At 43.0% G+C, this 14,977-nt stretch overlaps 1 protein-coding gene across 1 annotated transcript in view; it reads left to right on the plus strand.

Moving 5' to 3' along the window:
- Positions 1–13,169: 13,169 nt before the first annotated feature.
- The window catches only part of LOC110485188 (microtubule-associated serine/threonine-protein kinase 1), a 70,913-nt gene continuing 69,105 nt past the window's right edge, over positions 13,170–14,977 (plus strand). The window contains exon 1 of the mRNA XM_036941242.2: positions 13,170–14,189. Coding sequence (XP_036797137.1) covers positions 14,151–14,189 — 39 coding nt within the window. The 5' untranslated portion in view covers positions 13,170–14,150. The remainder of the gene's footprint in view (positions 14,190–14,977) is intronic.

Genomic DNA, 14,977 nt, shown 5'->3' on the forward strand with positions numbered 1-14,977 from the left:
AGAAGAAAAGGATGGAGCTTCATGGACCAATAACATATAGTATACCTATAGAATGCCTAGATTCATATCATCCTATAGGAGGAGGATTCTACACATTTGCCTCACATGGGCCCAAATTCACCAGACAGTTTCACAATCAGGGGCCGTTCACAATGCACTTATTTACGAGGATGAGGGGGCGAGAGGCAGACAGAAACAATTTCCCTTTGGCAATTAGAAGGCGAATAATGATATCCTTTGTGTTGGAGCTATTCAGGGACCAATGAAATGGGGGACAGAGATTTGCATTGCTGTGAACTGTTGTTTTTAATTAACCGCGAGGTTGCCGGGAACCAGTCCTAGAGTTGGCAAACAGTGTAACGATCCTTGTTGTCTCACTAATTGCAAAACATTCTTTGCTTTGATCCACTGATCCATTTCTTAAGCTTTTGTTTTGGTTTTCTGATCGGTTTAAGAGTTGTGGACAACTAAAGAGGAAGACAACTCAAAATACTAATCCCTTTTGAATTTCCAAACAAATCAAAAATATGAGTGTAGTCTGTGTTGCTTTGCAGAGGCTGTGTAGTGTGGTTATGTAAGCTAAGAGAGGCCACACACAACCTGACCTCTCACACAATGACAAGTGAAATACAGACTGATTGGAATTCCAGGCCAACAGAATGTGGCCTGAGTATTACTTCCTGAAGACTGGACCCTAGAAATGATCTGAAAAATATTCTGTGAAATGACAGAATATTGATAATGTTACATACTTTAAATGATCAAAAAAAGAAAACTACAACTCTTTACAGACAGTGCCTTTGGAAAGTATTCAGACACCTAGACTTTTTATGCATTTTTGTAGGTTACAGCCTTATTTAAAAAAAATAATGTAATAGTTTGTTTTACTTAATCTACACACAATACCCCATAATGACAAAACAACAGGTATAAAATGGAAATATCAAATTCACATAAGTATTCAGACCCATTACTCAGCCTTGAGTCTTCTTGGCTGAAAAACATCCCCACAGCATGATGCTGACACCATCATGCTTCACCGTAGGGATGGTGACAGGTTTCCTCCAGAAGTGACGCCTGGCATTCAGGCCAAAGTGTTCAATCTTGGTTTTATCAGATCAGAGAATCTTGTTTCTCATGATCTGAGAGTCTTTAGGTGGCTTTCGACAAACTCCAAGCGGGCTGTCATGTGCCTTGTACTAAGGAGTGCCTTCCGTCTGGCCACTCTACCATAAAGGCCTGATTGGTGGAGTGCTCCAGAGATGGTTGTCCTTCTGGAAGGTTCTCCCATCTCCACAGAGGAACTCTAGAGCTCTATCATAGTGACCATCAGGTTATTGGTCATGTCACCTCCCTGACCAAGGCCCTTCTCCCCCGATGGCTCAGTTTGGCCAGGCAGCCAGCTCTAAGAAGAGTCTTGGTGTTTCCAAACTTCTTCCATTTAAGAATGATGGAGGCCACTGTGTTCTTGGAGACCTTCAATGCTGAAGAAATGTTTTGGAACCCTTCTCCAGATCTGTGCCTCGACACAATCCTGTCTCGGAGCTCTACGGACAATTCCTTCCACCTCATGGCTTGGTTTTTGTTCTGACATGCATTGTCATCTGTGGGACCTTATATAGACAGGTGTGTTCCTTTCCAAATCATGTCCAATCAATTGAATTTACCACAGGTGGACTCCAATCCAGTTGTAGAAACATCTCAAGAATGATCAATGGAAACAGGATGCACCTGAGCTAAATTTCGAGTCTCATTGCAGAGTCTAAACACTTGTGTAAATATGTTTTTTTCCCTTCTTCTTTTCAATACATTTTCAACAAAAATGTAAACCTGTTTTCGCTTTGTCATGATATTGTGTTGTGTGTATATTGATGAGGATTTCAAAAATAAATAATGTAAATAAAGGTCACACCAACCTGGGTGCTTTAATGTCACCATGTTTCATTAAGGTGTGTTGGGTGTGATGAAAATAAAGAGTGTGTGTGTGCGTGTGTGTGTGTGTGTGTGTGTGTGTGTGTGCGCGTGTGTGTGTGTGTGTCAGTTGGTAGAGAATGGCGCATCTGTTGAAGCCCAACTGAAGACTCCCACCCTGTGGTTCTACTATGTTATAACACTTTGTTATGGTCGATTGGTTATTCTCAGCCGGATGGCACCTGAGGTCCATCAGGCCTACATGAAGAACATAGAAAAACAAACCATATGTTAACATGTCATGCTCAATAGTAAAAAAAACAGTATTATTATTCATCCATGTAGGTTATTGGGAGGAAAAAAAAGGAAAGTTGTTTTTAAATGGTTCAGTATAATGTTGAAATGCATTGCAGAGTTCAGCATGTTGGAAAGATCGGGGCCCAGACATCATACCATCATACACGTGCATTTTTCCCAGTAGGAAGGATATATTTACGAGTCCCTGACATGATTTGAACGCGGCATAACTAACCCATTGTTTTATGTCAGATGGCGTCACTCCTATACATCGCGTGTCCCTCAACCAATATCATGCTGCATTCATTGCTGCATGCAATGCTTCTAACCTTCTTGTTGTATTCAAGACAGTTGCCTTGGAACTCGGAAACTGCAACATTTCTGACTTGGATACTTGTTGTAGAAAGGTGCGGTTCGAGTTTCCCACTTGGAAGGTATCAGAATCAACCAATAGGAAGTGCGACACAATTTTTTTTACTCACATTTATCTATGAGTTTACGAGTTTCTGAGTTGTCTTGAACTCGGCATCTGTTTCATTGCTCTAATATCTGCAGTGTTTTTATAACATGTCATCATATGTAAAATCCTCCAAATTAGCTAAGCACCCTGGCCTGCTGCGTTGACAGGATTGGTGACAGATGAACCCGTGTCTGGACTCCTTAGCAAAGGATCGAAAGGTTGTAACTGCATTAGAGATTCCTGCCATGCCAAAGAGATGCTATCCAATAATCTATTTTCTGAAGAAAAGTCCCACACAACATCATACTGCTTCTACTCCAGTACCTAAATCAGGACCATGGATAGCACCACAGCCTTCCGAAAGAGCCTGTGACCTAACAACAGCAGGCCAGGCCGACCTAGCTCTGTTACCCCTCTCTATGGGGCCAAGGCCTATACTAATTTACCTCCCATTCTTTTCTTAATGGGATTGCTGTCTACTGTGTCTCTAAACAAACAACATTATTTGACTCTGTTTACAACAGAGCATATGATATGGTTACATGGATGATGTTTGTTTTCTATAAAACGACAGTTGGGGAAGCAAGGCTTTTTCGTTGTCTTTTTCATCTTCTTTTGGCATCCATCCAGCCTATGACTTGGCTGGGGGAGGCGGTAGACATTTTACGCTTTCCAAGAGTATCTTTTTTTCATTTCCTTTCCGTGACAGACAGGCTCAAAGAAAATGGAGTGATGAACAGAGAGAAAGAATCAATGAGTAATGATCAGATTTGATTTTGACAGAGGTGCACTGACACACACACACACACACACACTCTCTCTCTCTCTCTCTCTCTCTCTCTCTCTCTCTCTCTCTCTCTCTCTTTCTCTATTTTCATCACTCCCAACACACCTTAATGCCTACAGAAACTTGGTAACATTTATGCACCCACAGTGTTATGACCTTTATTGGAGAGTATAGCTCCAGTGTCTGTCTGTGTGTACACACAGGGAAGATACACTGAGTGTACAAAACATTAGGAACACCTGCTCTTTCCATGACATAGAATGACCAGGTGAAAGCTATGATCACTTATTTATGTCACCACTTCAATCAGTGTAGATGAAGGGGAGGAGACAGGTTGAATAATGTTTTTTAAGCATTGAGACAATTGAGACATGGATTGTGTATGCGTGCCATTCAGAGGGTGAATGGTCAAGACAAAATATTGAAGTGCCTTTGAACGGGGTATGGTAGGAGGGGCCAGGCGCAACAGTTTGAGTGTGTCAAGAACTGCAACGCTGCTGGGTTTTTCACACTCAATAGTTTGACGTGTGTATCAAGAATGGTCCACCACCCAAAGGACATCCAGCCATCTTGTCACAAGTGTGAAAAGCATTGGAGTCAACATGAGCCAGCATCCTTGGGGAATGTTTTCGACACCTTGTAGAGTCCATTCCTCAATGAATTGAGGCTGTGGGGGTGTAACTCAACATTGGGAAGGTGTTCCTAATGTTTTGTACACTCAGTGTAGATTGCATGAGACACGGACAGATTCATGTTTGCATTACGAGCAGTCTCTGCACTTAATCTCGTCTCCTGTAGATGGATTGGAGGGTAGCGTCCTCTCGTAAGGCCCTGTTTGTCCCATAACTCTACCTTTACATTGACACCTCAGAGGGAACAGATCAATACACCACACTGACCTCCCCCTCTCTGCCATCTCCGCAGTGCGACCAGCCGTGTGCATGCTGATCACACTTTGTTTTGGCATTCATCATCATTTGTTGTAGACGAGGGGCAGGCTGTAACCACTGTTAATGAAATTAGTGGAACCGGAAAAAACCTGAGAAAGACTTGTTTGGATGGAACATCCCTGTGACCTATGTTCAGAGGGTCAGTGGGGCGTTACCACTTCTAAGCCTGTTACTGCAGCAGGGTACTGTTTTTCTCACGCCGTCACACGCTCTCTAACAGATTCACACACTGACCCTCTGCTTCTATTTAATAGGCTTAGTTGGACAGGAACAGAGTGTGAGTATAAAGCCTGCATGTATGTGTGTGAGTGTGACAGGAGGTGTCCAAGGAGACCATAACTCCAGCTGTCTCTGTGGTCATCAAATCAACAGGGAAGTAGTACATCCTATATACATGCTGTGTATGACATCCATTCTGATCGCCATGTTTCACTCACAGTGCCTGCAGAGCCACTTGGCAACAGTGCTAAACATTGTTTTCTACTCCAAAGTGACACACACACACGCACACACAAAGACTGCACTAAGACTTTAATCTATCTCAATTTGCTCTCTGAAAGCACTTTCCTCTAATGACGTTTGCTGTGTCTGTCTTTGTTGTTGCCTTTTATCTCAGGTATATTGTATACTGCCTTCTGCCTGAGCTAAGTAACTATGAATTATACATAAAAAGGAGGTTCTCTTTAGAAGTTGGCTTAAAAGAGTGACGGCAAAACCTCTCTCATAAGTAAAGCTGTTTCACTTTCTTTTTTTTTACCAGATGGCCCCATTGAGTAAAAAAAATAAAGATTGTAAGACCCAACGTGAACAGGGCAAATCCTGCCTTGAAATCCCCTGTCAGTCAGGAACAAGGATTCATTTACCTGGATCTCTAATACAGTTATCTGACACATATGGGTTTACGGTTACTGTCTGCTGTTCTCTCAGTTACAGTAAAAAGAGTCTGATCCAGGAGAATATCTAGCTACCCAAAAGAAAGAAGCCATGCCATGGTCATTAGGCCAGGCTGTTCCCTCAGTCCCTGGCTGGTTGGTTGTGAGCCATTTGAGATGTGTCTGTCTGTCTGTCTGTCTGTCTGTCTGTCTGTCTGTCTGTCTGTCTGTCTGTCTGTCTGTCTGTCTGTCTGTCTGTCTGTCTGTCTGTCTGTCTGTCTGTCTGCCTGTCTGTCTGTCTGTCTGTCTGTCTGTCTGTCTGTCTGTGTGTGTGTGTGTGTGTGTGTGTGTGTGTTTGACCAATCCTCTTAGAGTGGCTGTCCCTAACAGTGGGTGATGACTGTGGTGCTGATCAGAGCTTAGTGGCATCCTGCTGGGCTCATCCATTGGTTTAACAGAGGGGACTCACCTCCTGACTCAGACACAGACACGCTGACCACACGGATTACACACCATGCCTCCTGTCATCATCTAGTAATGACATCATCTTGTTAGTGCTCGGGTGGGGGATCTTGTTAATGCTTGGGGGGGGGAGGGGGGGGGGGCATGTGCGTGTGAGAGAGAGAGAAAGAGAGAGAGAAAGCGAGAAAGACAGACAGACAGACATAGAATAGATAGGATACTGTTTTCTGTGATGTCTAACACTGTGACTTTGATTTGTTAGTGACTCTATGATGGGGCAGTGTGTCATCTGCAATTGCATAATACATAGCAGGCCAATCCAGATCTGACTGTACCACCATGAACAATAACTGAAACACTGACTGAAGACTGGTTTACATTAAACTGCCTGATCCTTTTATTGCCTCGTGGATTTCCTATGTAAAATAGATTGTCAGTCACTCCTCACTGTGAGAAGGCCAACATGGGTCCACTCAGTGCTGTTCAAATAAGTGCGGAAATTTTTCTACACTGTCACGTCACCACAGGGTAGCAGTGGCACAGTTGGGATCTATTACAGTGAACCTGGTCTTGTTTACCAGACTCATGGCCCGCCACAGCGGCTGTGGTATGAAACTATAGTTCACCACCTCTTCAAAATAAAATGAAACTACTCATTAAGAATAATGGGATTGAGTATAAAACAGTCTGGTCTAAGGTTACAGTGGTTTGGGAAAGGCAAGGAAAAGAGAAACAAGGAAACTGATGTTCCTATTGGAATGTCAATGGATGGTTCAGAGAGGAAGAGGGAAAAATTACTGCCAACTTCAGTTGTGTTTTCATCTCTGTCTATTCTCCTCTCCTCCCTCTCATCCCCTCGTTTATGTGATGTTTACACTCCTCATGCCTTGGCATTGGAACAAGCCCCCTGTGTGGCTGAATGTGTTCTCTGAAGTCCAGAGCCACGTCTGTTGCCTCTTAATGATGATCCTCTGGGGTGTCTTTCCACGCAGGCGGTCTGTGAGTGTGTGTGTGTGTGTGTGTGTGTGTGTGTGTGTGTGTGTGTGTGTGTGTGTGCGTGTGTGTGGAAACTGTGACCCACTTCTTTACTATGGAGAGTGGGAGAGGGAAACATTATGGTTAACATTGTAATAATGAAAACAGACATCTAGACAAGCTAGAGATGTTTTCTCATGCACACACATACACACTTAGCAGGGCTATGTCATCTCACACACATACACACTTAGCAGGGCTATGTCATCTCACACACATACACACTTAGCAGGGCTATGTCATCTCACACACATACACACTTAGCAGGGCTATGTCATCTTAGGTCAAAGGCATTTGATATGGTGGAGATCATGTCAAACAGTAATGCTCCTTTGCACAGCGGTTTGTGTGTCCTTGCATTTCATAACATTGTATGAAACTGTCTGTAACAGTAACACTCAGAACACCAAGAAGAGAGCATTCTGGAGCACTGAGTGACAGCTTTACGGTTGTCTTTGGTAATGGTTGGTTTGTCTTCTGGCTGAGTGGGAGGGGGAAAGGAATGCATCTCTAATTTTCCATCTGTGCTCCCCTATTGGTGTGTGTGTGTGTGTATATGTGTGTGTGTGCGGGCACACGTGTGTGTGTATGACATGACAGGTGTCTTAGGATGAACACTGCTTCAGTTTGTTACATCACCCCAGGCTGAGGTTGCCTCCCCTCACCCCTGACATAATCAACCACCACCCCATGTGTTTCGAGTCAGTGCCCCTTGCTCGCGGGCATGATGGTGTAAAAATCCCTTGATAATCTACACAGTCTGTATGCTTTCCCAGAATTGTGCTTCAGTAAAAACCTCTGGTCTCCATCCAATTTCAATGAAAGATGTATGCCATTTTGCCATCTTGCTACCACATTCAGAGACACTTTTAAAAGGGCTTTTATATAAAACGTACTTGCAGGAGAAGAAGGGGTTTTTGGATGCACTGTGGAGTGTGAATAGTAGGTGCTGAGGATGAGCCGAGGAGAGGGAATGACAGGGATCAGACTATTTACTGTACTTGGACTACTTACCACTGAAAATAAACCCTCTCCTCTGCTGGCCATGTGGGGTTTAGTTCAGCACTAACCTTCGCACAGAAGGAATAGAAAAATCCAAAGGAATAAAAATACATTTTTTAATACAGTGCATTCGGAAACAGCCTTATTCTAAAATTTCTAAAATCGTTTTTTCCCCTCATCGATCTCCACACAATAGCCCATAATGACAAAGCAAAAACAATATTTTGAAATGTCCGCAAATGTATAAAATAAAATACATCTGAAATATCTAATTTACATAAGAATTCAGACCATTTACTCAGTACTTTGTTGAAGCACCTTTGGCAGTGACTACAGCCTCGAGGCTTCTTGGGTATGACGCTACAAGCTTAGCACATCTGTATTTGGGGAGTTTCTCCCATTCTTCTCTGCAAATCCTCTCAAGTTCTGTCAGGTTGGATGGGGAGCGTCACTGCACAGCTATTTTCAGGTCTCTCCAGAGATGCTCGATCGGGTTCAAGTCCGGGCTTTGGCTCGGTCACTCAAGTACATTCAGAGACTTGTCCCGAAGCCACTCCTGCATTGTCTTGGCTGTGTGCTTAGGGTCGTTGTCCTGTTGGAAGGTGAACCTTCAGCCCAGTCTGAGGTCCTGAGCGCTCTGGAGCAGGTTTTCATCAAGGATCTCTCTGTACTTTGCTCCATTCATCTTTCCCTCGATCCAGTCTAGTCTCCCAGTCCCTGCCCCAGAAAAACATCCCAACAGCATGATGCTGCCACCACCATGCTTCACCGCCATGCTTCACTCTACCATAAAGACCTGATTGGTGGAGTGCTGCAGAGATGGTTGTCCTTCTGGAAGGTTCTCACATTTCACAGAGGATGTCTGGAGCTCTGTCAGAGTGACCATCGGGCTCTTGGTCACCTCCCTGACCAAGGCCCTTCTCCCCCAATTGTTCAGTTTGGCCAGGCAGCCAGCTCTAAGAAGAGTCTTGGTGGTTCCAAACTTCTTCCATTTAAGAATGATGGAGGCCACTGTGTTCTTGGGGACCTTCAGTGCTGCCAAGATTGTTGGTACCCTTCTCCAGATCTGGGCCTAGACACAATCCTGTCTTGGAGCTCTACGAATGAATCCTTTGACCTCATGGCTTGGTTTTTGCTCTGACATGCACTGTCAACTGTGGGACCTTATATAGACAGGTGTGTGCCTTTCCAAATCATGTCCAATCAATTGAATTTACCACAGGTGGACTCCACACAAGTTGTAGAAACATCTCAAGGACGATCATTGGAAACAAGATGCACCTGATCTAATTTTCGAGTCTCATAGCAAAGGGTTTGAATACTTAAGTAAATAAGGTATTTCTGTTTTTCTAAAAACCTGTTTTTGTAATTATTAGTGTGTCGATTGATGAAGTAAAATGTGTATTTAATCAATTTTAGAATAAGGCTGTAATGTTACAAAATGTGGAAAAATCAAGGGGTCTGAATACTTTCTGAATGTACTGTATGCCCACCAGGCTTTTACCTGCCGTGCAGGGCATCTTGCAGGGTCTGTCAGTCAGACGAACCTGTTTAAGATGCTGCGAATTTTCGCAGTTTTTTGTTAAAAATCGCGCAACATTTCAACGTCCTGCTACTCATGGCAGGAATATAGTATATGCATATGATTAGTATGTGTGGATAGAAAATACTCTGAAGTCTCTAAAACTGGTCAAATCATGTCTGTGGATTTAACAGACCGTGTTTAGGAGTAAAAATCCTGAGGAAAACTGTTCACAAAAAACACAAAAAAAATATCCGTCCGCCAGTCTATGTATTGTCTAAAATAGATAGAGACCCGTTTACAATGCCTACAGCTTCCACACGATGTCGCCAGTACTGGCATTTTATTGGTAGTTTATCCTTGGTGTGATGACGAATAGGCACTTCCTGTCTTGGGGTCCATCGAAGGAAGTTATGAAAGGGAAAATATGGACAATGATTTCAAAACTTGCTGCTATCAAACACAGATCGCCCCGTGATCAATTTTATCCATTATTAACGTTTATTAATACCTAAAGTTGGTTTACAAAAGTAGTTTGAAGTGATTTGTAAAAGTTTATAGGCAACTTTTAGTAATTTTAAACAATGACGTTGCGTTTTGGAAAGGCGTTTTTTCCTGGATCAGACGGGCTTCATAAATCGACAATTTGGGTATACTTTGACGGATTTAATTGGGAAAACGACCCAATTGTGATGTTTATGGGACATATAGGAGTGCCAACAAAGAAGCTCGTCAAAGGTAATGAATGTTTTATATTTTATTTCTGTGTTTTGTGTAGCGCCGGCTACGCTAATTATTTTGTTTGCGTCTCGTTCAGGTATTTCAGGGGGTGCATGCTATCAGATAATAGCTTCTCATGCTTTCGCCGAAAAGCATTTTACAAATCTGACATGTTGGCTAGATTCACAACGAGTGTAGCTTTAATTGAGTACCCTGCATGTGTGTTTTAATGAAAGTTTGAGTTTTATCGAGTACTACAGTTGGCGCTCTGAAATTTCCGCTGATTTTGGTCCCTGTACAGGGACCGCAGCCATAAAAGCAACAAGGAGCAAAAATCAATACAGTACCTGCAGTATGTCTGAAGGCACCACAGCAGTAGAGATGCCTGAGGATTTCACTGAGTGGAGTGGATGAGGTGCTACAGGGTTTGGGTGAGGAACTCTAATGGCCTCCTGATTGTGTTGTGAGTTTTTGTCTCTGTGAGGTGGATGTTGGCTGCATAGAAATGGAACAGAAAGAGCAGCCATCAGCATTAAGAAAGTGTGCCAGCCAGCCAGAAAGCCCTGATGGTTGCTATTTAATCAAATGAATCAAAGCCTGCTTACCACAGCTGTTCTCCATGATTTTGCATTATGAGCACAATGTACTAATTCAAGTGGCATCGCAATTCTATGTGGAGAAGTAATCTGTTGAATATATTTAAATTGGTTACAGTATAGCTGTTTGGACGGGATGGTCTAGCTGGACTGTGTGTGTGTGTGTGTGTGTGTGTGTGTCTGTGTGTGTGTGTGTGTGTGTGTGTGTGTGTGTGTGTGTGTGTGTATGTGTGTGTGTGTGTGTGTGTGTGTGTGTGTTGCTCTGTCCCCCATTGCGTGGGCAATACACTCGGACCGACCATATGTTACATAAAAACAGCGTGAAAGTCCTAATCCTTGATCGCAAAGCATTACGCAACCTCTCTCTGCCAAAGGGCAACCCATCTGTCCCTCATCATCATCCCAGGCAAACAAATATGATGAGAGGAACTCATTATAGTAGATCTGTAGATCTATCCAATGGCCAACTGTCCAAGGGCAAACATTGGCCATTTGTGCTCCTTCTTTTCACTCAGGTCATGCACTGTCTGACTGTCTGTTTCAGTTTGTTCACAAATGTTGAGGGCACCAAACCACGAGTAAAACATTCTCTCCACTCAAGCATTTTTCTGATGGAGAGAAACATTCAAAAGTTTCAGCTCCCAGGCCTCTAGTCGTTCATTCTAATTTCTTATGCAAAAAATGGATGACAAATGTTTGAGATCTAACCTGTTTGCTGCACATAGGCCTACTTGATCAAACAGCAGGAACTAAAGATATTGGATATGGGTATGCCATGCATGATGAAGATGATAAAGATGATCCATGCTTGATCAACAGCAGGTCAGTAGACTTACTGGATTCCATTTGCATGGTCTCCTGATATGAGCTTTTGAGACCAACATTCACCATGAACAGATATTGCAAAAGGATAAATATATACAGTACCACTCAAACGTTTGGACACACCTACTCTTTCCAGGGTTTTTCTTTATTTCTTTTACTATTTTCTACATTGTAGAATAATAGTGAAGACATCAAAACTATGAAATAACACATATGGAAACATGTAGTAACCTAAAATATAGTTTATATTTGAAATTATTCTCCACCCTTTGCTTTGATGACAGCGTTGCACACTCTTGGTATTCTCTCAACCAGCTTCATGAGGTAGTCACCTAAAAGTTAATTTGTGGAATTTTGTTCCTTCTTAATGCGTTTTAGCCAATCAGTTGTGTTGTGACAATGTAGGAGTGGTATGCAGAATGCAGAAGATAGACCTACTTGGTAAAAGACCAAGTCCATATTATGGCAAGAACAGCTCAAATAAGCAAAAATACATGAAAGTCAATCAATCGGGAAAATTTTTACTTTGAAAGTTTCTTCACTTGCAGTCGCAAAAGCCACCAAGTGCTGTTATGAAACTGTCTCTCATGAGGACCGCCACAGGAAGAAGACCCAAAGTTACCTCTGCTGAAGAGGATTCATTCATTAGTTACCAGCCTCAGAAATTGCAGTCAAAATAAATGCTTCACAAAGTTCAAGTAACAGACACATCTCAACATCAACTGTTCAAAGGAGACTGTGTGAATCAGGCCTTCATTGTGGAATTGTTGCAAAGAAACCACTACTAAAGGACATCAGTAATAATAAGAGACTTGATTGGGCCAAGAAACACGAGCAATGGACATTAGACCAGAGGAAATCTGTCCTTTGGTCTGAGGAGTCCAGATTTGAGATTTTTGATTCCAACCGCTGTGTCTTTGTGAGACGCAGAGTAGGTGAACAGATGATCTCTGCATGTGTGGTTCCCACCGTAAAGCATGTAGGAGGAGGAGGTGTGATGGTGTGGGGGTGCTTTGCTGGTGAAACTGTGATTTATTTAGAATTTAAGGCACACTTAACCAACATGGCTGCCACAGCATTATGCAGTAATACGCCATCCCATCTGGTTTATGCTTAGTGGGACTATCATTTATTTTTCAACAGGATAATGACCCAACACACCTCCAGGCTGTGTAAGGGCTATTTGACCAATAAGGAGAGTGATGGAGAGCTGCATCAGATGACCTGGCCTCCACAATCACCCGACCTCAACCCAATTGAGATGATTTGGAATGAGTTGGACCGCAGAGTGAAGGAAAAACAGTCAACAAGTGCTCAGCATATGTGGGAACTCCCTCAAGACTGTTGGAAAAGCATTCCAGGTGAAGCAGGTTGAGAGAATGCCAAGAGTGTGCAAAGCTGTCATCAAGGTAAAGGGTGGCTACTTTGAAAAATCTCAAATATATTTTTGGTTACTACATGATTCCATATGTGTTATTTCATAGTTTCAATGTTTTATCTATTATTATACAATGTAGACAATAGTAAAAATAAAGAAAAACCCTTGAATGAGTAGGTGTGTCCAAACTTTTGAGTGGCACTGTATATCGTATACAAGGTACAACACTTTGATTGTAATGCTGGTAAAAAAAATAATAATGACAATGCAATGGCCCGCAGTAAATCTATCTAAAAGCTAATTTACTCATTCGTAGACTACGTGGCGCTGTCCATGGTCCTGAATGACCAGTATGGCCGTTCACACGCATGCGGTTCTCATCGTTGCCCAGCAATGAAGTAGTTCACCCCATATTATCATTCTTATCCCCCCCATTTACCTGTGGCGAGAGGAGAGGGATGTTGAGTTCATCACACTGGCCCAGTTGCGGATTGCGCGTGGAGGAGGGGCGTGAGGGAATCCCGGGCACGGAAGGGTTACAGATATCGCGCTTTTGTCGTCAGTTATCAAAGGAAGTGAAGGTGGAAGAATGAGTGGACCGCGATATGCAGCCAGGGAGAAGAACATTCTCTCGAATGTTTAAAGTTTGAGCGGAAAGACGATGTGTTTTGTTATGTCATGGACTGTTATTGCCCTGGGAGTCCAAAGAAGTGGATGGATTCCTGGGCGAATCAGCGACAATGTCAACGGGACTGACTGAGCTCGAGGAAGCATCTTTGCACGTCTCGCACCATTGCTCAAGCAGCATCAACCGCGAAATGAACATTCTGGTGTATTGTGAACATTTAATGCTGTAGGTGTAACTTATTTTAGACACCGCCAAAGAATTGGTGCAGTAGACTATATTGCAAGTCTCTAAAGACATTGTTGGTGGTGCACAAAGATGCTCTAAAAACAACCGGAAGAAGTGAAGGTGACAATCGACTATCAACATGGGGATTTATGAGTCATTGACTTAATCATTTAATTAACCTATAGGCTACAGCGGAATAACTTTATTTTAGAGACTTAAAAGCCCGAAGACCCTGCTCGTTTCAGATGCTACGGGACATCCTGGCATTTGGTGGTTTTCAAGCGGTTCCTCAACGTGACACTGCACGCGCACTGTGCGCTTTGGCTCAAAGTGAGCAACGCCGCGGTTTCGGCTGTGTTATTTGAGTGAGAACCGGACAGCCAGTGGATGCCGCAGAGTTGTTTGGGTCGAAACCGAAACAAGTGAAGGGTCAGAGGGCTGTTTTGGGGAATTCCCCATCCGACTGCGCCTTATTTCACCATGGATGACTCGGGGATAATTCGGCGTCGGAGGCTGCAGGTGAGGTTCGGGTGTAATGTGTTTGATAGTATCTCTAATTGACAGTTAGTTCCATGTAGGCTACACTCATGTCAATAGAAATCGTACAGAATGTGCCATTGAGTTGAGATTATGTTCAATACAATTTTTAGGCTCATATGTTAATAACCAACTACCCACACACAACATCCTTTTTAGAGCATGTGTTATAACAACTGTGCTATGTATTTATGACTTCATATGCTCAGCTGCAGAAATCTTGATTTAATGTATCTCAGCAGAGGTCATATTCATAAGATACTTGGCGACTCTATGTCTATAATGCCATTCAAGGTAATATCTCCATAATGAAAATGTACCGCCATGCATATTGATATGACATGTTCATATTACTAAAGCCTACGTGTTCATCCATTATGAAGTAGCCTGGTTAAGTACGGGTCACCCCTCCCCCTTGGAGTGTGATTCAGTCAAGTGAACTGAGCTGAGCGGCCAGCCAGGCGGGCAGGCAGGCAGAGTGCCTTAGGGCGTCATTAGGACTGGGCAGTATAGTGATGAAGAGGAGGGAGGGATAGAGAGCTGGGGATGGAGAGACTGGGGTTGACCATTACACTGTTTCTTTATTGTGCTGGGACAATCCACCTCATGGCATTGTCAACACTCTCAATTCCATCCTGTGTGTGGTATGTGTCTGTTCACATATGCTTAACTTCACAGTATTTCATTTTTTTATTTTACCTTTATTTTACCAGGCAATTCAATTAAGAACAAATCATTAATTACAATGATGGCCTAGCATGAGGCAAAAG

Source organism: Oncorhynchus mykiss, chromosome 13 (assembly GCF_057628025.1).
Source record: "Oncorhynchus mykiss isolate SJ-2025 chromosome 13, ASM5762802v1, whole genome shotgun sequence".
NCBI lineage: Eukaryota > Metazoa > Chordata > Actinopteri > Salmoniformes > Salmonidae > Oncorhynchus > Oncorhynchus mykiss.